Source organism: Ranitomeya variabilis, chromosome 6 (genome assembly GCF_051348905.1).
Source record: "Ranitomeya variabilis isolate aRanVar5 chromosome 6, aRanVar5.hap1, whole genome shotgun sequence".
Lineage (NCBI taxonomy): Eukaryota > Metazoa > Chordata > Amphibia > Anura > Dendrobatidae > Ranitomeya > Ranitomeya variabilis.
Window position 1 is genome coordinate 399,915,558 of NC_135237.1, and position 23,836 is coordinate 399,939,393.

Here is a 23,836-nt window from a genome sequence, read left to right on the forward strand (position 1 = left end):
CGCAGCAGCGATCGTTGGGAAGATCTCACTGTTTGACATCTCACCAGCGACCACATAGCGACGCAGCAACGATCCCTGACAGGTCGTATCGTTGTCGGGATCGCTTTAGCGTCGCTAAGTGAGACGGGGCCTTTAGCGGACACCATGTCGCGTTTGGAGAGCCCCTGTGTGCCTAAACATTGGAGCTCCCCTATTTTGGAAACTAGACCTCCCAAGGAACTAATCTAGATGTGTGGTGAGCACTTTGAACCCCCAAGTGCTTCACAGAAGTTTATAACGCAGAGCCATGAAAATAAAAAATAATTTTTCTTTTCTCCAAAATGATTTTTTAGCCCACAATTTTTTTATTTTCCCAAGGGTAACAGGAGAAATTGGACCCCAAAAGTTGTTGTCCAGTTTCTCCTGAGTACGCTGATACCCCATATGTGGGGGTAAACCACTGTTTGGGCACAAGTCGGGGCTCGGAAGGGAGGTTGTGACGTTTTGAAATGCAGGCTTTGATGGAGTGGTCTGCGTGCGTCACATTCCATTTGCAGAGCCCCTGATGTGCCTAAACAGTAGAAACCCCCCACAAGTGACCCCATTTTGGAAACTAGACCCCCCAAGAAACGTATCTAGATATGTGGTGAGCACTTTGAACCCCCAATGCTTCACAGAAGTTTACAACGCAGAGCCGTGAAAATAAAAAATCATTTTTCTTTCCTTAAAAATGATGTTTTAGCAAGCAATTTTTTATTTTCACAAGGGTAACAGGAGAAATTGGACCCCAATAGTTGTTGCCCAGTTTGTCCTGAGTACACTGATACCCCATATGTGGGGGTAAACCACTGTTTGGGCACAAGTCAGGGCTCGGAAGGGAGGTAGTGACGTTTTGAAATGCAGGCTTTGATGGAGTGGTCTGCGTGCGTCACATTCCATTTCCAGAGCCCCTGATGTGCCTAAACAGTAGAAACCCCCACAAGTGACCCCATTTTGGAAACTAGACCCCCCAAGGAACTTATCTAGATGTATAGTGAGCACTTTGAACCCCCAAGTGCTTCACAGACGTTTATAACGCAGAGCCGTGAAAATAAAAAATCATTTTTCATTCCTCTAAAATTATGTTTTAGCAAGCAATGTTTTATTTTCGCAAGGGTAACAGGAGAAATTGGACCCCAATAATTGTTGCCCAGTTTGTCCGGAGTATGCTGGTACCCCATATGTGGGGGTAAACCACTGTTTGGGCACACGTCGGGGCTTGGAAGGGAGGGAGCACCATTTGACTTTTTGAACGCAAGATTGGCTGGAATCAATGGTGGCGCCACGTTGCGTTTGGAGACCCCTGATGTGCCTAAACAGTGGAAACCCCTCAATTCTAACTCCAACACTAACCCCAGCACAACCCTAACCCTAATCCCAACCCTAACCTCAACACACCCCTAACCCTAATCCCAACTCTAGCCATAACCCTAATCACAACCCAACCCCAACACACCCCTAACCACAACCCTAACCACAACCCTAACCCCAACCCTAACCCTAATCCCAACCCTAACCCCAACCCTAACCACAACTTTAACCCCAACACACCCCTAACCCTAACCCTAACCACAAGCCTATTCTTAATCCTATTTCCAACCCTAGCCCTAATTCCAACCCTAACCCTAAGGCTATGTGCCCACGTTGCGGATTCGTGTGAGATTTTTCCGCACCATTTTTGAAAAATCCGCAGGTAAAAGGCACTGCGTTTTACCTGCGGATTTACCGCGGATTTCCAGTGTTTTTTATGCGGATTTCACCTGCGGATTCCTATTGAGGAACAGCTGTAAAACGCTGCGAAATCCGCACAAAGAATTGACATGATGCGGAAAATACAGCGCATTTCCGCGCGGTATTTTCCGCACCATGGGCACAGCGGATTTGGTTTTCTATAGGTTTACATGGTACTGTAAACCTGATGGAACACTGCTATGAATCCGCAGCGGCCAATCCGCACCGTGTGCACATAGCCTAATTCTAACGCTAACCCTAGTTCTAACCCTAACCCTACCCCTGACCCTACCCCTAACCCTACCCCTAACCCTAGTTCTAACCCTAACCCTAGTTCTAAACCCTAACCCTAGTTCTAACCCTAGTGGAAAAAAAAAATATTTTCTTTATTTTTTTATTGTCCCTACCTATGGGGGTGATAAAGGGGGGGGTCATTTACTATTTTTTTTATTTTGATCACTGTGATAAGTTTACCACAGTGATCAAAATGTACATGGATCGCATCTGCCGGCCGGCCGATTCGGCGGGCGTACTGCGCATGCGCCCGCCATTTTGGAAGATGGCGGCGCCCAGGGAGAAGACGGACCAACTTCGGGAGGCTCGGTAAGTATGAGGGGGTGGTGGGGGGGTGGATCGGAGCACAGGGGGGGGATCGGAGGACGGGGGGAGCGGACAGGAGCACGGGGGAGCGGACAGGGGTACCGGACAGAACGGAGGACTGGGGAGGAGATCGGGGGCGGTGGGGGGGGGGGGGGGGGCAGAACATTATTTCCAGCCATGGCAGATGCTATTGCAGCATCGGCCATGGCTGGATTGCAATATTTCACCATTTTCATAGGTGAAATATTGCAAATTGCTCTGATTGGCTGTTGCACTTTCAACAGCCAATCAGAGCGATCGTAGCCACGTGGGGGCAAAGCCACCCCCCCTGGGCTGAAGTACAACTCCCCCTCTCCCTGCAGATCGGGTGAAATAGGAGTTAACCCTTTCACCCGATCTGCAGGGACGCGATCATTCCATGACGCCACATAGGCGTCATGGGTCGGATTGGCACCGACTTTCATAACGCCTACGTGGCGTCAATGGTCGGGAAGGGGTTAAACTTTTTATGGATATATTTTACAAATGGCTTTCTTATTGCTTGTACGACTGATTGTTGTCCTATGGACAGACTGTCCCACTTCAGCTGTAGATCTCTGCAGTTCATCCAGAGTGATCATGGGCCCCTTGGCTGCATCTCTGATCAGTCTTCTCCTTGTTTGAGATGAAAGTTTAGAGGGATGGCCGGGTCTTGGTAGATTTGCAGTGGTATGATACACCTTCCATTTCAATATGATCGCTTGCACAGTGCTCCTTGGGATGTTTAAAGTTTTGGAAATCATTTTGTATCCAAATCCGGCTTTAAACTTCTCCACAACAGTATCACGGACCTGCCTGTTGTGTTCTTGTCTTCATGATGCTCTCTGTGCTTCAAACAGAACCTTGAGTATATCACAGAGCAGGTGCATTTATACGGAGACTTGATTACACACAGGTGGATTATATATATATCATCATTAGGCATTTAGAACAACATTGGATCATTCAGACATCCACAATGAACTTCTGGAGTGAGTTTGCTGTACTGAAAGTAAAGGGGCCGAATAATATTGTACGCCCCACTTTTCAGTTTTTGAGTTTCCACAAAAATTTTAAATAACCAATAAATTTCGTTCAACTTCACAATTGTGTTCCACTTGTTGATTCTTCACCAAAAATTTACATTTGGTATCTATGTTTGAAGCACGATATGTGGAGAAAAAAGTTCCAGGGGGCCAAATACTTTCGCAAAGCATTGTAAGTATCACAGCTTGTAAACAAGTTTTGTAACCAGCCAAGAGTCTGTCAAACCTTGTTTGAGGAATTTTCATCCATTCTACCTTGGAAAATTCGTCCAGTTCTATGTCTTGCATGCACTGCTATTTTGAGGTCTAGCCACAGATTTTCAACGAAGCTCTGATCTGGAGACTGTGGGGAAAATTGTAAATTGTGGGGGCTATTGTGAATTTTGACAGTTTAGGTTATGTTAGCATCAAGAACTTGTCAAAATGTCATGGAATCTTCTTCCCTCTACCCATGAAATGTTCCCCATGCCATTGGCTGCAACACAACACCAAAGCATGATTGATCCATCACCATGCTTAATGGTTGGCTAGATGTTCTTTTCTTTAAATTCTGTGCCCTTTTTATCCACACATGCCTTTCGCCTTTGAGGCCAACCCATTATATCTTAACCTCATTGGTCCAGAGGACTTGTTTCCAAAATGTATCAGGCTTGTTTAGATGTTCTTTTGCATACTTTGACACTGAATTTTACGGTGAGGACACGGGAGGGGTTTTCTTCTGATGACTCTTCCATGAAGGCCATATTTGTGCTGGTTTCTCTGAACAGTAGAACAATGTACCACAATACCACAATCTGCTGAATCTTTCTGAAGGTCGTTTGCAGTCAAGTGGGGGTTCTGATTTTCCTCTATCAATCCAACGAGCAGCTCTCACTAAAATTTTGCTTGGTCTGCCAGCCCTTATCTTGACATTCATTGTTCCTATTAATTGCCATTTCTTAATTACATTTTGAACTAAGGAAAGGGAAACTTGAAAACGCTTTGGTATCTTCTTATAGCCTTCTGCTTTGTGGGCCTCCATTTTCATTTTTCGGAGTGCTAAGCAGTAGAGTTGAGCGAATATGTTCAGAATCGGTCGCCGAATGAATTTGCCATATTGGAACCCTATTCGTGCCGAATTTATGCTTGATGACCGGTTCCGAATATATTCGTCATTTCTATTCCCATTGACGTTCGGCGAATATTGCAAAAACAATATGCGCCGATCGTAATCGGAACCAAATTTTAAAGATTCGCTCAACTCTACTAGGCAGCTGCTTAGAAGAAGCCATGGCTGCTGTTTTTTGGCACAAGGTTAGAGGAGGATAGGTTTTTATAAAGCTGGGAAATTTGCATCACCTAGCCTTCCCCAAAGATGATCGTGAAAAAGTCATAGCCTTAACGGTTCAATGCCCATGATCAGGAACTGTTGCAGGTTTGACGCTGCGTATTTATGAAGCGTCAAACCAGCAGCGGAGCATAGAGGATGGGATTTCTAGAGATCCCATGTCCACTATCCATGTTTCAACAGAAATGTTTTGAATGTGGTAAATCTGCATGGTTCAGCGGATTTACCTGCGTTTAATAGAAGGCAGCACTTTGTACACAGCGAACATACACTGAATTTAAAGCGTTGCTACTTCCGGATCGTGGGCACATAGCCCAACAGGTTAATTAAGGTCTGAAACCTTGGTCAAATTTATCTGTGAGCACAAATCTCCAAAGGTGCCTTAAATTTTGTATCTTATTTTACTTTTGTATTTTTTTAAATGTAAAAACAACGTTTTTTATTGAACATACAAAAGAAAGGTGTCATCTTTAACTTCAAGTTTTTTAAAGATTTAATCTTCAACTTGCTTAACTGTTCACAATATCCGTAATTCTCATTTCACCAGGGGTGCTCAAACATTTACATGGCACTACTATCAACATGGTGGCATGCACTCCAACATACTCCACAGATTCAGTCATCACCACCCATCTGCTTTTACAGATATCTGACCAGACCCCAAAAAATTCCATCAAGTTTAATAAAATCTCATCCCTAATTTCAGAGATAATCTGCAAGGTAAAATATCCAATGATACGCATTTGGCATATGCAGGTTGTCAATTTAGCCAAATCTTAATATCCCAGCATCTAACCATCCAACTGTTCATGATCTTGACTTTCAAGCCTTCCTTTAGTTTTTGAAGGTCTTCATTTTGTTGTACAAAGTAGTACATCCATCACATCAGTTCAACCCACAGTGGTCAGATACAACCCGAGATGTCCATAGCACTTTTCAGACGCCACATTCAGTCATTCCATCATTGTGCCAATACCAGCATATGATTAGTGCAGATAATTACTACATATCAGTGCAGAGGATGAAGTCTCCTGTCTAGATGTCGTGGAAGATGCAGCAAAATATTGTGTGGATTTCACAGCTTTTCTCTGTGGACCCTAAGGTTTGCCTTCCACAACAGGCAGATAAACTACCCATGACAAGAGCTGATCAATGATGTCACAAGGTGTTCAGCCCTCCTTATGTTACACTGATGACTCCCCCACTACAGTTTGTCGGCAGCACATTACCCATTACTGTGAAAAAAAGGGGTGAACCCACAGCTACTTAATACCAAGGGCTCAACATCATTGAGGACTCCTTCACAAACAGAAGGCTGAAGTCAGCGAGTCTGCTGCTAATGCAGGGACCAGAACGTGGTGACAGATTACCTCGTCTCTATAGGATCCACTCCTGATCCTGCCCAACACTACTGTAAAATACCAACAAGTTGAAGTGTCAACTCCATCCCACCCCAGCCGCACCAGACGAACATGTCATCTGTGCGCCCAGACGTGGGATTAGATCCCGATCCCATACCAGATTAGCATAATTACATACTGTGCAGGTAATATTAGGAATAGCTGGGCGCAGGACACCGACCAGTCACCACCTGGACTGAACAATCTACAATCCAGTCACAGATGCCCAGAGCGTGTGCCTTCAGTAATTGCTGGGCTCTGGGCAGGCGTACAAGCAGGCACAGTTGACAGGGGCGAGGTGGCACATGTACAGGGTGCCAAGAGCGGCCACTTCTACATTCACCAAGACTCGGGGAGGCTTCTCAGAAGGAGACATCCATTCTGCGAAGCCTTCAGCAGTTTCAAGTTTGGAAACTCTGTGCTAAGATTCCGCCTAAACCTCACCCAAACCATGAACTGGAGGAACAGAAGAACCAGCTCCAAGTTCTTATGTGATTATGTCATGCGCTGCCCAGTATCCAGACACGACACCCCAATACTCGGTCTCCCTGTGTATGCGGGCATGGTGGGGATAAGATACAGCGGCATCAGCAGGTGATCTGTGCAGGGGCATACTGCAAACAAAGCCCGCTCTACAGATGGAGCAGCCCTCCCCCTCATTAACCCTTCGTGGCTACAGTGGGTGCGTTGTGAACAATCCAACCCATAGGACATGATGGATCCTGGAGAGATTCTCTGCACAAGTTTCCTCTACATAATCCATACACAGTACATAGCCCATAGAGCTGCCGCCTAGCCAACCCCTACATGCCCAAGCATCGCCAGAGCGGAGCACAAAAGTTTTATACCCAACCAACTCCTCAGGTGCCAGCGACAACGTACTAAGAGCCATGCCATAGTCTCCTTACTCAGGCTTAGCAACACATACCAGTGCCAGGGAGGCGGGGAGCAACTCCACCACCGGGCCCTACAGGGGGGGGCAGCACACCACCACCAGGCACTACAGGGGGGGCAGCACCCCACCACCAGACACTACAGGGGGGGCAGCACCCCACCACCAGACACTACAGGGGGGGCAGCACACCACCACCAGACACTACAGGGGGGGGCCAGCACACCACAACCGGGCACTACAGGGGGGGGCCAGCACACCACCACCGGGCACTACAGGGGGGGCAGCACCCCACCACCAGACACTACAGGGGGGGCAGCACCCCACCAGACACTACAGGGGGGGCAGCACACCACCACCAGACACTACAGGGGGGGGGGCCAGCACACCACAACCGGGCACTACAGGGGGGGGCCAGCACACCACCACCGGGCACTACAGGGGGGGCAGCACCCCACCACCAGACACTACAGGGGGGGCAGCACACCACCAGACACTACAGGGGGGGCAGCACACCACCACCAGACACTACAGGGGGGTGGGCACACCACCACCAGGCACTACAGGGAGGGGGCCAGCACACCACAACCGGGCCCTACAGGGGGGGCAGCACACCACCACCAGACACTACAGGGGGGGCAGCACACCACCACCAGACACTACAGGGGGGGCAGCACACCACCACCAGACACTACAGGGGGGGCAGCACACCACCACCAGACACTACAGGGGGGGCAGCACACCACCACCAGGCACTACAGGGGGGCAGCACACCACCACCAGACACTACAGGGGGGCAGCACACCACCACCAGACACTACAGGGGGGGCAGCACACCACCACCAGACACTACAGGGGGGGCAGCACACCACCAGACACTACAGGGGGGGCAGCACACCACCACCGGGCAATACAGGGGGGCAGCACACCACCACCAGGCACTACAGGGGGGCAGCACACCACCACCAGGCACTACAGGGGGGGCAGCACACCACCACCAGACACTACAGGGGGGGCAGCACACCACCACCAGACACTACAGGGGGGCAGCACACCACCACCGGGCAATACAGGGGGGCAGCACACCACCACCAGGCACTACAGGGGGGGCAGCACACCACCACCAGGCACTACAGGGGGGGCAGCACACCACCAGACACTAAAGGGGGGGGCCGGACACCACCACCAGGCACTACAGGGGGGGCAGCACACCACCACCAGGCACTACAGGGGGGGCAGCACACCACCACCAGACACTAAAGGGGGGGGCAGCACACCACCACCAGGCACTACAGGGGGGTGGGCACACCACCACCAGGCACTACAGGGGGGGGGGGCAGCCCACCACCACCGGGCACTATAGGGGGGGCAGCCCACCACCACCGGGCACTATAGGGGGGGCAGCCCACCACCACCGGGCACTATAGGGGGGGCAGCCCACCACCACCGGGCACTATAGGGGGGGCAGCCCACCACCACCGGGCACTATAGGGGGGGCAGCCCACCACCACCGGGCACTATAGGGGGGGCAGCCCACCACCACCGGGCACTATAGGGGGGGCAGCCCACCACCACCGGGCACTATAGGGGGGGCAGCCCACCACCACCGGGCACTATAGGGGGGCAGCCCACCACCACCGGGCACTATAGGGGGGGCAGCCCACCACCACCGGGCACTATAGGGGGGGCAGCCCACCACCACCGGGCACTATAGGGGGGGCAGCCCACCACCACCGGGCACTATAGGGGGGGCAGCCCACCACCACCGGGCACTATAGGGGGGGCAGCACACCACCACCGGGCACTATAGGGGGGGCAGCACACCACTACCGGGCACTATAGGGGGGGCAGCACACCACCACCGGGCACTATAGGGGGGGCAGCCCACCACCACCGGGCACTATAGGGGGGGCAGCACACCACCACCGGGCACTATAGGGGGGGCAGCACACCACTACCGGGCACTATAGGGGGGGCAGCACACCACCACCGGGCACTATAGGGGGGGCAGCCCACCACCACCGGGCACTATAGGGGGGGCAGCCCACCACCACCGGGCACTATAGGGGGGGCAGCCCACCACCAGCGGGCACTATAGGGGGGGCAGCCCACCACCAGCGGGCACTATAGGGGGGGCAGCCCACCACCAGCGGGCACTATAGGGGGGGCAGCCCACCACCAGCGGGCACTATAGGGGGGGCAGCACACCACCAGCGGGCACTGTACCTTTCACCAGGATGAGGTCTTTGAACGCAGCGTCTTGCAGTGTGGAGTTGCGGTGATCCCTGGACATACTCAGGAGCGGGCACAGGGCACCGCATCCCCCACTGCTGCCCTCCGCCTGTAGGAGCAGACCTCGGGTGGCAGCAGCAGGCTGTAACTAGCAATGGTGGCAGGAAGCAGACAAGAGGGGCGGCAGCTTCATATCCTCCGGCGGAGAACGCAGAGCTGTTGAGCAGCTAGTAGGTGCAGTCGCCGCCGTGCTGGGGTGTAGCGAGCTGCCCGCTTGGTGTGCACTGCCCGGGCCTCTAGTTCCGTATTTGTGCTCCCGGGCGCAGGACTGTGCGTCATTCCTCAGCACTTTCCTCCTTACTTTGGAAGAGACTGGTGCTCAGTGCCGCCCCCTCCCGCCCGCCGGCCGCCATGCACGCACATCCTACACATGCTCCGTGCGGACAGTCCAGCTGTGCACCTTCCCCCGAACGGAAAGTTACCTCAGGTGCAGGCAAAGGCTGGAGACCGGGCGCTCGCCATTACCGTCACCCATGTCCCTGGCCAGCAGCCCTGCCCCGCACTCAAAGGAATGCTGTGGGTGACGGCAGCTCCGGAGGTCCCGGGACCTGTTAATACTACACAGCTGTGACTGAGGTTTTTCTTCCTTCGACTTAACCCTTCTGAGCCAGGAATTTTTTTGGGGGGATAAGAACACCTACAATCGTGACCTTCGCCTATGTGGGGGTCCCTGGGACCAGTGTGACATGCACAGGCAGCATGAGAGCGGGGCTGTGGGACCACCTAACCCCTGTACAGAATCTGTGCACCCCTCCGGAGGACAGCTCATCTGGGACCCATGTAACACGAGTTCATCTTTGGGTCTTGAATGGGACAGGGTTACAAGCAACCCCAGGAAGAATCATTGTACCCCTTCATACCACTGATTTTTGGGGGCCATGGAGTCAGGCGGCCATTGCTCAAGCATTGATGGCCTATCCTGTGGATGGCAGAGCTCATCTATAACGTGTCCTGGAGGGTATCCAGCGAGCTGTAGCTATGCATACATGTATAAACATACACCACCAGGGCCGTCCTCTGCTTGCGGCCATATTGGGGCACCTTTTTGGTACTAGGCCTCCATAGAAGGAGCACTGCGCCTCTGTACTCCCATATGGCTAGAAGGGAAAGTTCATGTTTCTGAAATCTTTTGGGTATAAGCTTCAGTGTTGTCCAGCGCTGGCATTTCAACGCTGTCCCGGGCTCTGTTTTGCTGCAGCAAGTTTAATATGATCTTTAGTGCTGCGGACAATCATAGATCAGTTACTGAGTGACTTGTGCCGTTTACATGGGCAGAGGCACTGAGTTATCCGATTGGCTGCAGTGCTGTCGATGTGACATCAGCACTGCAGACAAGCTTCCTGGGCAGCAGCAGGGAGCGCTGGTACTGGACACAGAGGCCAAGCAATATTATACACACACTAAAATATATAAATACATACAGTTGTATGAAAGCGTTTGCCCCCTTCCTTATTACCTATTCTTTTGTATGTTTGTCACACTTAAATGTTTCTGATCACCAAACATGTTTAAATATTAGACAAAGATAACAAGTAAACAAAATACAGTTTATAAAACGATGATTAAGGGAAAAAGAAATCCAAACCTACAGGGCCCAGTGTGAGAAAGTGATTGACCCCCCCCACCCCCTTTAAACAAATTAACTGGTTTATCACATCTTTGGGAAGCAGAGTTCAGATTCTCAAGCCATGCCCAGGCCTGACCACTGCCACACCTGTTCTCAATCATGAAATCACTTAAATAGAACCTGGCTGGCAATGTGAAGTAGACCAAACGAGGTTTAAGGCTATGTTCACACGATCCTTTTTTTGATCCTTTTTTTTTTTTTTTTCAGGTCCTTTTTCCATGCAGGGTACAGTCCAATGTTACTCTATGGAAAACAAAAACCGCTGTGCCCACTATCCTTTTTTTCTCAGGCAAATCCGCGAGGATTTGCCTGCAGAAAAAAAGAAGTACCATGTCACTTCTTTCTGCGGATTCAGCTCCTGTTTTCAACAGGCACCAATAGGAAAGTGCTGTTGAAAACCCGCAGAGGAATCTGCAGAAGAAACTGCAGGAAAATCAGCAGTGCAGTTTTGCACTGCGGGTTTTCCAAATCAGGACCTGAAAAAAAGGATCAAAAAAAGGATCGTGTGAACATGGCCTAAAAGTTAGACCTGCCGCTATCCAAAAAATTCTAGTAGAAATGAGAAAATAATTGAGATCTATCAGTTGGGAAAGGTTATGAAGCCATTTCTAAAGCTTTTGGACTCCAGAGAACCACAGTGAGCCATTATCTACAAATGGTGAGGACATAGAAAAGTGGTGAACCTTCCCAGCAATGGATGACTGACTAAAATTGCCCCGAGAGCAAGGCAACGACACATCCAAGAGGTCACAAAAGACCCCACAGCAGCAATCAAAAGAACTGCAGGCCTCACTTGCCTCAGTGTTCATAACTTCACCATAGAAAGAGACTGGGCAAAAATGGCCTGCACGACAGTTTCAAGACCAAAACCACTCCTGAGCAGTAAGAACAAAGGCTTGTCTCAGTTTTGCCAGAAAACATCTCGATGTTCCCAGGGACTTTTGGGAGAATACTCTGGACTGATTAGATAAAAGTTAAAGTTTTTGGAAGGTATATGTCCCATTACATCTGGCATAGAAGTATCAACATTTCAGAAAAGGAATGTCATAACATAATGTGGTGTGATGGTCTGGAGCTGGGTTGCAGATTCAGGTCCTGGAAGACTTGCAGTTGTAAACGGAACCATGAATTCTGCTGTCTACCAAGAAATCCTGAAGGAGAACATCCGGCCATCTGTTGGTGACCTCAAGCTGAAGAGCACTTGGTGTGTTTTGGATCATTGTCCTGCTGCATAACCCCACAAGTCCACCTTTGAGTAGGCCACTCAAGATGGCTTACGAAACACAAAATTAAGACTTTTCATAAGATTGAGATGCCATGGCATGACCTCAAGGCTGTTCATGCTCAAAAACCCTCCAATGTGGCTGAATTACAACAATTGTGCAAAGATAAGAGGGCCAAAATTCCTTCAGTGTGTTTTAAAAGACTAATTGCTAGTTATTGCAAATGTTTCATTGCAGTTATTGCTGCTAAGGGTAGTTCAACCAGTTATTAGGTTTAAGGGGCAAATCACATTCACACAGGGCCCTGATGCTTTGGATTTTTTTTTTTTAATAAAGACCTTCAATTATAAACTGCATTTTGTGCTTACTTGTGTTATCTTTCTTTAATCTTTAAATTTGCTTGAAGAACTGAAACACACACTTAAATCAATTACACATATACACACACTGTCTTAATATAACAACCAAAGCTTGTACCCCAAAGTTTTCTGAAGTGGGACAATCTCTCTAAATGTAAATGGAGATGTAGTGGTTTAGATTCTATATAAATAGTACAGGTCCACGAGCCACAGCTTCCAGCACACAGCTCTGTTGTGTGCAATGATGCCAATTAGGAAATTCACATTCACTTATTTCTCGGCCATAAATAGATGGTCATAAAATCTGCATGGGTTACACATGGACTTTTAGATAAAAGAAACATGCGAGAATCGGCTTATTTCTTCTCAGGACATGCATTTCTCCACAACTGGGGGCTCAAGTAGTCGCCTCTGGGACAAATGCACTGCAGCTCCCCCTGTAACAATGACAGCTGATCAAGTTCTGACCCACTCGGCACCAGGGGTGGACATATCATTGGTGCAGCCGCACAGGGGTCCAAGAAGTAAGGGGCCCCATTAACACCTACAAGATTGTGTCCAGTACATTTTATCACACCGATTAGGTGATCTCTCTAACGAGAGGGGTATGGCAAATAGTATCACTAAGTCGAACTAGTAAAACGGACCCACATATGCCGGACAACATGGGTGACATTCTCAGTGGTTCAACTAGCACCATGCCTACATGTGGCCTTCAGAATCTACAGCTATTCTTCCTGTCTCCAGCAGATGTCACCTGAAGCAGCTGTTCACTTCCAGGGATGTATACTCTTCACTACATGGATATTGGGACACAAACCACATACGGTAATTCTGGTTTTTCATTCAGTCCCTTTTCCCTGTTGTGTAAAATAGCCTCTCCATGCAGTCTGCATGTGAACGAATGGTCATTCTAAATAGCTCACTGACCTCCGTGTGTAATAGGAGCTACAGTTGTAACTCAGGTCATCACATTTATTCCCAAATTAAATATTCCACCATCACCTGTGCGGAGTATTATTGAAAAGTAGCATTTAGGAACCAAAAGCAACTTACCCACAAAGTAGAGGCCATGCAAAGTTACAGAGCTGGGGAAGAAGGGTGGGGGTCACCAAGTGCCGAGGTGCATAGTGTATAAAGTCACCAACGCTTTGCTGACTCCATACACTGCAGAACCCAAACCTCTCCTGGGTTTAACATCAGCAGCAGCACATGCAAACCTTACATCACCAAGCACAGCAGAAAGTGTCGGATGGAGTGGTGTAAAGTTGGCACCACTGGACTCTGCAGCAGTTGAAACATGTCCTATGGAGTGACGAGTCACTATTTTGTCTGGCAATATTAACAAGTCTGAGTTTACCGAATGTCAGGAGAACACTACGGTATATACTGTGGCAACTGTAATGTTTGGTGGAGGAGTGATATTGCAATGGGGTTTACAGGGGTGGGCTTAAACTCCTTCCAGTTTCGGTAAATCCTAATGCTTCCGTATACCAGGACATTTTAGACAACTGTTTGTTTACATCTTCGTGGGAACTGTTTGGGAAGGCCCTATTTTGATTCTTGCATGACTATTGACTTTGTTTTGTGCACTGGGGTGAAAAGTCAAGGTTGAGAGAGAGATAGATGTTGAAAAACTTGACTGGCCACAAAGCTGTTGGATGTGTGAGGTCAGTGCTCTTTGCGAAGAACTAGAATGGAGATTGAGCCATTCTCCAACATCAGGGTCTGACCTCACAAATTCATGAATGAGCAAAAACTCCCACAGACATTCCTGTACAAAACTTGTAGAAAACCTTCCCAGAAGAGTGAAAGCGGTTATATCTGCAAATTAAGGACCAACGCCATATTAATGCTCATGAATTTAGAATGGGAATGTCAATAGCCCCTGTATGTCTAATGTCTAGAAGTCTCAATACGTTTGTGCATATACAGTAGTGTATGTGAAAAGTACTAGAATCCGCATGTGTCAGCCAATGTAGGCTGTAAGACTGCTGTACGTACTTGGGAAAAGGAATATTCATTTAGGGCCTCCACAAATAAGATTGAAAAAGTTGCAGTTCCCAATAGATTCTCTGCTCCTCAAGTCCTGGACCACATGGATTTACACCACAAACTGCTTTTGCCACACATGAGAAGAACCTTATTAGTACGCACCATGGATGGAACCGATAGATGTGGAGCTCCCAACCGTTCACTTCGTACATATACACAGTGCTGTATAGTGAAAATTCAAGTGATTACGGCAAACATCACACAGAGCAAGTGAAAAACACCGCAAAGGTGAATTTACTAGCAAATACCTAATCTACAAATGAATGCATGACATAAGCTTTTTCTACTGTTTCGAGACCTACAGATTCTTAACCCCTTAGAGACCGGGCCAAATTCTTTAAATCTGACCAGTGTCACTTTATGTAGTAATAACTGGAATTCTTCAACAAATCCCAGTGATTTTGAGACTATTTTCGTGGCCCATTATAATTTATGATAATGGTAAATTTAAGTCAATATGCTTTGTGTTTGTAAAAAAAAAATCCCAAATTTGACAAATTTTAAAGGGAAATGTATTAATTTCTTTCTTCTTTTTTTTTTTTTTTTAGGGACCTATCCAGGTTTGAAATGACTGGGGGTCCTATATATTGGAAAACCCCCAAAAAAGTTATACCATTTTAACCCCTTCACCCCCAAGGGTGGTTTGCACGTTAATGACCGGGCCAATTTTTACAATTCTGACCACTGTCCCTTTATGAGGTTATAACTCTGGAACGCTTCAACGGATCTTGGCGATTCTGACATTGTTTTCTCGTGACATATTGTACTTCATGATAGTGGTAAAATTTCTTCGATATAACTTGCATTTATTTGTGAAAGAAACGAATATTCGGCGAAAATTTTGAAAATTTCGCAATTTTCCAACTTTGAATTTTTATGCCCTTAAATCACAGACATATGTCACGCAAAATACTTAATAAGTAACATTTCCCACATGTCTACTTTACATCAGCACAATTTTGGAACCAAAATTTTTTTTTGTGACGGAGTTATAAGGGTTAAAAGTTGACCAGCAATTTCTCATTTTTACAACACCATTTTTTTTTAGGGACCACATCTCATTTGAAGTCATTTTGAGGGGTCTATATGATAGAAAATACCCAAGTGTGACACCATTCTAAAAACTGCACCCCTCAAGGTACTCAAAACCACTTTCAAGAAGTTTATTAACCCTTCAGGTGTTTCACAGGAATTTTTGGAATATTTAAATAAAAAAAAACATTTAACTTTTTTTCACACAAAATTTATTTCAGCTCCAATTTGTTTTATTTTACCAAGGGTAACAGGAGAAAATAGACCCCAAAATTTATTGTACAATTTGTCCTGAGTACGCTGATACCCCAAATGTGGGGGTAAACCACTGTTTGGGCGCATGGCAGAGCTCGGAAGGAAAGGAGCACCATTTGACTTTTCAATGCAAAATTGACTGGAATTGAGATGGGACGCCATGTTGCATTTGGAGAGCCCCTGATGTGCCTAAACATTGAAACCCCCCACAAGTGACACCATTTTAGAAAGTAGACCCCCTAAGGATCTTATCTAGATGTGTGGTGAGCACTTTGACCCAACAAGTGCTTCACAGAAGTTTATAATGCAGAGCCGTAAAAATAAAAAATCATTTTTTCACAAAAATGATCTTTTCGCCCCCAATTTTTTATTTTCCCAAGGGTAAGAGAAGAAATTGGACCCCAAAAATTGTTGTGCAATTTGTCCTGAGTACACTGATACCCCATATGTGGGTGTAAACCATTGTTTGGGCGCAGGGCAGAGCTCGGAAGGGAAGGAGCGCCATTTGACTTTTCAATGCAAAATTGACTGGAATTGAGATGGGACGCCATGTTGCATTTGGAGAGCCCCTGATGTGCCTAAACATTGAAACCCCCCACAAGTGACACCATTTTGGAAAGTAGACCCCCTAAGGATCTTATCTAGATGTGTGGTGAGCACTTTGACCCAACAAGTGCTTCACAGAAGTTTATAATGCAGAGCCGTAAAAATAAAAAATCATATTTTTTCACAAAAATGATCTTTTCGCCCCCATTTTTTTATTTCCCCAAGGGTAAGAGAAGAAATTAGACCACAAAAGTTGTTGTGCAATTTGTCCTGAGTGCGACGATACCCCATATGTGGGGGTAAACCACTGTTTGGGCGCATAGCAGAGCTCGGAAGGGAAGGAGCGCTATTTTACTTTTCAATGCAAAATTGACTGGAATTAAGATGGGATGCCATGTTGCGTTTGGAGAGCCCCTGGATGTGCCTAAACATTAAAAAACCCCACAAGTGACACCATTTTGGAAAGTAGACCCCCTAAGGAACTTATCTAGATGTGTTTTGATAGCTTTGAACCCCCAAGTGTTTTACTACAGTTTATAACGCAGAGCCGTGAAAATAAAAATTCTTTTTTTTTTTTTCACAAAAATGATTTTTTAGCCCCCAGTTTTGTATTTTCACAAGGGTATCAGGATAAATTGGACCCCAAAAGTTGTTGTTCAATTTGTCCTGAGTACGCTGATACCCCATATGTGGGGGGGAACCACTGTTTGGGCGCATGACAGAGCTCGGAAGGGAAGGAGCGCCATTTGGAATGCAGACTTAAATGGATTGGTCTGCAGGCGTCACGTTGCATTTGCAGAGCCCCTGATGTACCCAAACAGTACAAACCCCCCACAAGTGACCCCATATCGGAAACTAGACCCCCCAAGGAACTTATCTAGATGTGTTGTGAGAACTTTGAACCCCCAAGTGTTTCACTACAGTTTACAACGCAGAGCCGTGAAAATAAAAAATCCTTTTTTTCCCACAAAACTTATTTTTTGGCCCCCAGTTTTGTATTTTCCCAAGGGTAGCAGGATAAATTGGACCCCAAAAAATGATGTCCAATTTGTCCTGAGTACGCTGATACCCCACATTTTGGGGTAAACCCCTGTTTGGGCACACGGGAGAGCTCTGAAGGGAAGGAGCACTGTTTTCCTTTTTCAACGCAGAATTGGCTGGAATTCAGATCGGATGCCATGTCCCGTTTGGAGAGCCCCTGATGTGCCTAAACAGTGGAAACCCCCCAATTATAACAAACCCTAATCCAAACACACCCCTTACCCTAATCCCAACAGTAACCCTAACCACTCCTCTAACCCAGACACACCCAACCCTATTCCCAACCGTAAATGTAATCCAAACCCTAACCCTATCTTTAGCCCCAACATTAACTGTAGACCCAACCCTAGCCACAACCCTAGCCCTAACCCTAGCAATAACCCTAGCCCTATCACTAGCCCTAACACTAGCCGTAACACTAGCCCTAACCCTAGCCCTAACCCTAACCCTAGCCCTAACCCTAGCCCTAACCCTAGCCCCAACCCTAGCCCCAACCCTAGCCCCAACCCTAGCCCCAACCCTAGCCCCAACCCTAGCCCCAACCCTAGCCCTAACCCTAGCCCTAACCCTAGCCCCAACCCTAGCCCTAACCCTAGCCCTAACCCTAGCCCTAACTCTAGCCCTAACCCTAACCCTAATGGGAAAATGGAAATAAATACATTTTTTTATTTTTCCCTAACTAAGGGGGTGATGAAGGGGGGTTTGATTTACTTTTATAGCGGGTTATTTAGCGGATTTTTATGATTGGCAGCTGTCACACACTGAAAGACGCTTTTCATTGCAAAAAATATTTTTTGCGTTACCACATTTTGAGAGCTGTAATTTTTCCATATTTGAGTCCACAGAGTCATGTGAGATCTTGTTTTTTGCGGGACGAGTTGACGTTTTTATTGGTAACATTTTCGGACACGTGACATTTTTTGATCGCTTTTTATTCCGATTTTTGTGAGGCAGAGTGATCAAAAACCAGCTATTCATGAATTTCTTTTGGGGGAGGCGTTTATACCGTTCCGCGTTTGGTAAAATTGATAAAGCAGTTTTATTCGTCGGGTCAGTACAATTACAGCGATATCTCATTTATATCATTTTTTTAATGTTTTGGCGCTTTTATACGATAAAAACTATTTTATAGAAAAAATAATTATTTTGGTATCGCTTTATTCTCAGGACTATAACTTTTTTATTTTTTTGCTGATGATGCTGTATGGCGGCTCGTTTTTTGCGGGACAAGATGACGTTTTCAGCGGTACCATGGTTATTTATATCAGTCTTTTTGATCGCGTGTTATTCCACTTTTTGTTCGGCGGTATGATAGTAAAGCGTTGTTTTTTGACTCTTTTTCTTACGGTGTTTACTGAAGGGGTTAACTAGTGGGGCAGTTTTATAGGTTGGGTCGTTACGGACGCGGCGATACTAAATATGTGTACTTTTATTGTTTTTTTAATTTTATTTAGCTAAAGAAATGTATTTATGGGAATAATATTGTTTTTTTTTTCTTTATTTAGGATATTTTTTTTATTTTTTTTTTACACACATGTGGGGAATTTTTTTTTACTTTTTTACTTTGTCCCAGGGGGGGACATCACAGATCATTGATCTGGCAGTGTGCACAGCACTCTGCCAGATCTGCGATCTGCTGTGCAGGGCTGCAGGCTTACCAAGTGTCTGCTCTGAGCAGGCACTCGGTAAGCCACCTCCCTCCCTGCAGGACCCGGATGCCGCGGCCATCTTGGATCCGGGACCTGCGGCGAGGAGGGAGGTAGGAGACCCTCGGAGCAACGCGATCACATCGCGTTGCTCCGGGGGTCTCAGGGAAGCCCGCAGGGAGCCCCCTCCCTGCGCGATGCTTCCCTATACCGCCGGTACACCGCGATCATGTTTGATCGCGGTGTGCCGGGGCTTAATGTGCCGGGGGCGGTCCGTGACCGCTCCTGGCACATAGTGCCGGATGTCAGCTGCGATATGCAGCTGACACCCGGCCGCGATCGGCCGCGCTCCCCCCGTGAGCGCCGCTGATCGGTGATGACGTACTATCCCGTCGGTGGTCATACGGGCCCACCCCACCTCGACGGGATAGTACGTCAGATGTCAGAAAGGGGTTAAAAACAGAACCCCCAGACATATTGAAAACTTCTGTCAGGTAGCTTATTAACCCCTTCTGGTGACTTTCAGGAATTAATGTAAAGTGGCATAACAGGAATGAGTGCGCATTTTTACGACCTAAGTGTCGCTTACTTCTGAACAGACCGCTATAGCCGGCAGACCGTAAGGCCGCTACTTGTCCATGAATTGCCATGGCAAACATCAGGACCACACAATCATGATCTCTGTGTGTCGATGGGGTTAAATAGGAATCCCCACACTCTGCTAACCATTTATATGTAAATCTAAGGGGTTAAACAAATATGGACGGTGTCAAAGCTGACTGTGGCTGATGGAGCAAGTTGTCAGCTATAGTGTCCAGCCGACAGCTGCTGGATTGTCACCTCTCTGGGGAGGCTAGTCTCATCTCAGGTCAGTAAAAGACGTATTGGCGGTCATTAAGGGTTTTTGCTATTTTATTATTTTTTTTTTTTAAAGGGGCCTTCCAGCCACAACAGGCAAAATACATTATATAGCTAACCCCATATCCCATATTCACATTCTGCTATATGTGTAATTTACTCTGAAACAAAGGGAGCCTGGCTGCCATCAGCCTTTCCCATAGCCCCAACGCCAGTGGTTAGCCCCTGGAGGTATGCATGTAAAATATATGTGTCAGATGGGAGCCAGTTAGGCAGAATATTGGCAACATTTAAAGCTTTTGTTTTGCACAAATGGCAATACCCCTTGCAAAACTGACTACTAATAATCCACCTATGGGAAAATTCCCCCTATGAGTGTCTTATTTCAGGTGTTGACCGGTGTCATTTTTCTAAGGCCGGTTTCACACGTCAGTGGCTCCGGTACGTGAGGTTTCCTCACGTACCGGAGACACTGACACACGTAGACCCATAAAAATCAATGCATCTGTTCAGATGTCATTGATTTTTTGCGGACCGTGTCTCCGTGTGCCAAACACGGAGACATGTCAGTGTTCGTGGGAGCGCACGTATTACACGGACCCATTAAAGTCAATGGGTCCGTGTAAAACACGGACCGCACACGGACGTTCTCCGTCTGGGGTCCGTGTGCGTGCAGGAGACAGCGCTACAGTAAGCGCTGTCCCCCCCACTGGTGCTGAAGCCGCGATTCATATGTTCCCTGCAGCAGCGTTTGCTGCAGAGAAAATATGAATAATAGTGTTTAAAATAAAGATCTGTGTGTCCCCCGCCCTCCCACCCCCTGTGTGCCCCCCCGCTGTTCAGAAAATACTCACCCACTCCCACGTTGGCTGTCACTCCTTCCTCTCTGCCCCGCACCTTCTACTGTATGCGGTCACGTGGGGCCGCTCATTTACAATCATGAATAGTCGGCTCCGCCCCTATGGGAGGTGGAGCCACATATTCATGACTGTAAATGATCAGCCCCACGTGACCGCATACAGGAGAAGATGGGGCCAGACCAGGAAGGAGCGACAGCCAACGAGGGAGTGGGTGAGTATTTTCTGAACAGCGGGGGGGGGGGGGGGGGGGGGCGCACAGGGGGTGGGGGGGCGGCGGACACATAGATCTTTATTTTAAACACTATTATTCATATTTTCTCTGCAGCAAACGCTGCTGCAGGGAACATATGAATCGCGGCTTCAGCACGATGCAGGGTACCACACGCGTGGGTACCACACGCTCCGTGTGGTACCCACTCGCCATACGGGCGGCACACGTGTGCCGCACGTATGGCCTACGTGAGTTCACAGGCACACGGACACGGATAACTCCGGTACCGATTTATTCCGGTACTGGAATTATCTGGACGTGTGGGACAGCCCTAACATACTATTGCTTTTAAATGTCAGACAACTTACCTCCAGTGGAACTTAGAGGGGAGTTTAAGACTTTAAAGCAAACTTGAGTAAGATGCTCCAAATTTATATCAGGCGCCTCCTAAGTTTGTTGCATCTCTGAGACGCTTGTGCTCCAAAAGATACATGTGCCAGCCATGAGCCAGCGTAGATTTCAGCTGCAGTGTACACCTGTTCCTGTTAAGGAATTGTGGGCGCTACCATTTTGCAGAGACCGTCCCACTTGAGAAGTATGGACCCTGTCACAAATGGGCAAAGTCGTTTAGTTCTTTTGGGCACCATTTCACAAAGGCACTATGGCTGTAGAGCTGTGATAGGGCTAAAACCATCATCTACATTTTGGTGCTAATAGTGGTTAGATGCAAGGTGTTAGAAACCACAAATTGAAACCAAACAGTGAAGAGAACATACACCCTTGTCTTCACCGCTCTTTTCACCATTTGGTTTAAATCAGTTTCTTCTCACCGGCATGTGGGGCAGCAGTCGGAGCAGCAACCCTTCATTCTCACAAATACGGAGTTGTGCCAGGTCACAACCCAAGCAGGTGAGCATATTCAATCCTTTGCCCATTGTATCCTATATTGAGGGTAACACACATTGATCACCCCTTTCTTATAAATCACATTAAATCACCTTATGCAAAGGTTATATCCATTACTCAAATTATCTGCCTTCAGTCACAGAGTGGAAACCTGTCCTCCCATAGGATGTTCTTGGCAGTGGCCATCAGTATTGGTGGTAATGGTAACACTTCTCTTGCATGACGCAGCTCAATGTGGTGCACCAGCATTTGTAGTGGAGGAATAGAGACCTTTACGTTACAACGTGAAATTCCATGACCCTACCAATAACACAAGCCTCTCGCTTTTTGTGAGTCCCAGCTATGGTGAGAACAGCAGTTGTACAGAGCCATAACATGGGGCACATGGAAGTCTATGAAGCCACAGATGTAGCCTTCACTTGAGAAGCCACTTTGTATAATTAAGTACAGAGCTACACTTTTTTGCATGGGAATACCTTTGCAATTTTAAGAAAAGGCTACATGTATATATGGTAATGTGCCTCTGATTCATATATAATCCAACATTACGGGAGGGACAGTAACAATGGCACATGCACTGCCTAGCACCGAGCTGCTCAGACTCTGTGCTGTTCTGTCTATACACATCACACATTGCAGTGTCTTTAACCCTTTACAAGTTTTCACTGTCAAAATATCAGACTCAGCAACTCTTAAGACCTAGCTGTCAGGTTAAGCTGCCCAGACCAAATAAATAATAAGCTGTAATAAGGACTTACGGTAATTGCTCAGATATCACTTACATGCAGATTTTTATTATTCCAATTAGATTTTTTACTACTAAGGCTACTTTCACACTAGCGTCGGGCTCGGCCTGTCGCAGTACGTCGGGCAGAGGTTACCAACGCTAGCAGTGAATGCGCCACACAACGGGGGCAGCGGATGCATTTTTCCAGCGCATCCGCTGCCCTATTGTGAGGTGCGGGGAAGTGCGGGGAGGTGGGGGCGGAGTTCCGGCCGCGCATGCGCGGTCGGAAAAAGCGGACCGTCGGGAGCAAAAAAGTTACATGTAACGTTTTTTGCTCCCGGTGGACCGCCACAACACGGCGCAACCGTCTCACGACGGTTGCGACGTGTGGCAATCCGTCGCAATGCGTCGCTAATGTTAGTCAATGGAGAAAAAACGCATCCTGCAAGCACTTTTGCAGGATGCGTTTTTTCTGCAAAACGACGCATTGACGGATTGCAGTTAACGCTAGTGTGAAAGTAGCCTAAACCACATCACATGGCACAATTCGAAAACTGATGCATGGACATCGTTGGCAAGTGCTGCCCTTTAAAATATATCCTACAATATACATTGGCATAGATATGCACTGTGCAAAAACTGCAACCCCAAACTGAATGTAGTGTACAAATGCAAACCTTGTGCAAGCTATTTTTTTTACTATATTAGGGGGTTCATATGGTTCTCACATTTCTTCAAATCTCTCATTTGTGAGACCTGAGAAAAGAAAAACAATCCTAGCAATTATCATCCCTCTCCATGAATCTGACTGGTAAGATATCTATAAATCTAGCTGCTTCTTAACTAGATTGCCCAGGCTTGTTGGAAAAGTCTGCAGTCACCAACTACAGAATTGTGAAAGTGTGAAATTGGGTCTGAGGGGAACCATCGTTGTGGAGTGCGCGACAAGCAGGCTTTTAAGAAGTTATCCAGGACTTATTTTTGTGTTTAGGACCAAGTACCAACAGGCAGGTAGTTACTAACTACCTGAGCGCTCTGCCTAGGGATGTACTCAGCTGATTCCCCAGCTTCATTTCACCTCTAATCACCAGTGCCGTCACCAGGCAGTGGGAGATGGCTGTCAATCAGCATGCCATTGCCAGTCACACCCTATCAACAGAGCAAAG

General features: G+C 47.4%; 1 protein-coding gene across 8 annotated transcripts in view; it reads right to left on the reverse strand.

Moving 5' to 3' along the window:
• Positions 1-23,836, reverse strand: part of LDLRAD4 (low density lipoprotein receptor class A domain containing 4) — a 465,509-nt gene that overhangs the window by 43,449 nt on the left and 398,224 nt on the right. Inside the window, exon 1 of one of the 8 annotated variants that reach the window (XM_077270142.1) lies at positions 9,259-9,636. The exons of the other annotated variants lie outside the window; for them this stretch is intronic. Coding sequence (XP_077126257.1) covers positions 9,259-9,325 — 67 coding nt within the window. The 5' untranslated portion in view covers positions 9,326-9,636. Of the gene's footprint in view, positions 1-9,258; positions 9,637-23,836 lie in introns of those variants that run through there. 8 annotated transcript variants of the gene reach the window in all.